Here is a 642-nt window from a genome sequence, read left to right on the forward strand (position 1 = left end):
TTCTTGTAAAAAGTTCAAGAGCTGATCATGGTTCAGATTCAGAGGAGCATGTACATTGAAGGAGTACGAGGTGGACAAGATCCTTTCTTTTGACCATTCGTTAATGGGGAAAGGATTCCTCACTGCTATCCTAGAGCTGCGTCTCACTAGCTGGGTTGGATCGAGGTCTTCGGTGTAACGATCCTGAATCTCATCCGGAGAATCCTCGGATAGGATTTGTCCTAGGATATCCGAAGTGTCCATCATCAGGAAGCAGCAGGTAAGATGAAATAGACAACTCGGCTTATTAACAAGGTTCGGGAGGAGCGTGTCAGATACTTAGCCTAATTAACACAGGTGGAGCGCACTCAAGTTAATCAACACCATGATAAAAATACAGCTGATTTACCTCTATCGATTGACGGTTTATCAGCATCACTCCTCCGCCCCATCTCCTCACTTCGAGTTCATACTACACTTATACGGGTGGGGAGTTGTTAGAAAGGGTTAACGAGTCGCCATGGTATGCATTGCAGTTCGATGAATCGACCGACGTTGACAACAATGCAATATTACTGGTTTATGTGCGATATACAGTGGGTACGGAAAGTATTCGGACCCCCTTAAATTTTTCACTCTTTGTTATATTGCAGCCATTTGCTA

General features: G+C 44.2%; 1 protein-coding gene across 1 annotated transcript in view; it reads left to right on the top strand.

Annotated features, from left to right (window-relative positions):
• LOC107676392 (SCAN domain-containing protein 3-like) overlaps positions 1–642 on the top strand; it is a 7,788-nt gene that overhangs the window by 5,748 nt on the left and 1,398 nt on the right. Inside the window, 1 exon segment of the mRNA XM_016470936.1 lies at positions 474–579. Coding sequence (XP_016326422.1) covers positions 474–579 — 106 coding nt within the window.

This window comes from Sinocyclocheilus anshuiensis, unplaced genomic scaffold (assembly GCF_001515605.1).
Source record: "Sinocyclocheilus anshuiensis isolate Anshui unplaced genomic scaffold, SAMN03320099.WGS_v1.1 scaffold1669, whole genome shotgun sequence".
NCBI lineage: Eukaryota > Metazoa > Chordata > Actinopteri > Cypriniformes > Cyprinidae > Sinocyclocheilus > Sinocyclocheilus anshuiensis.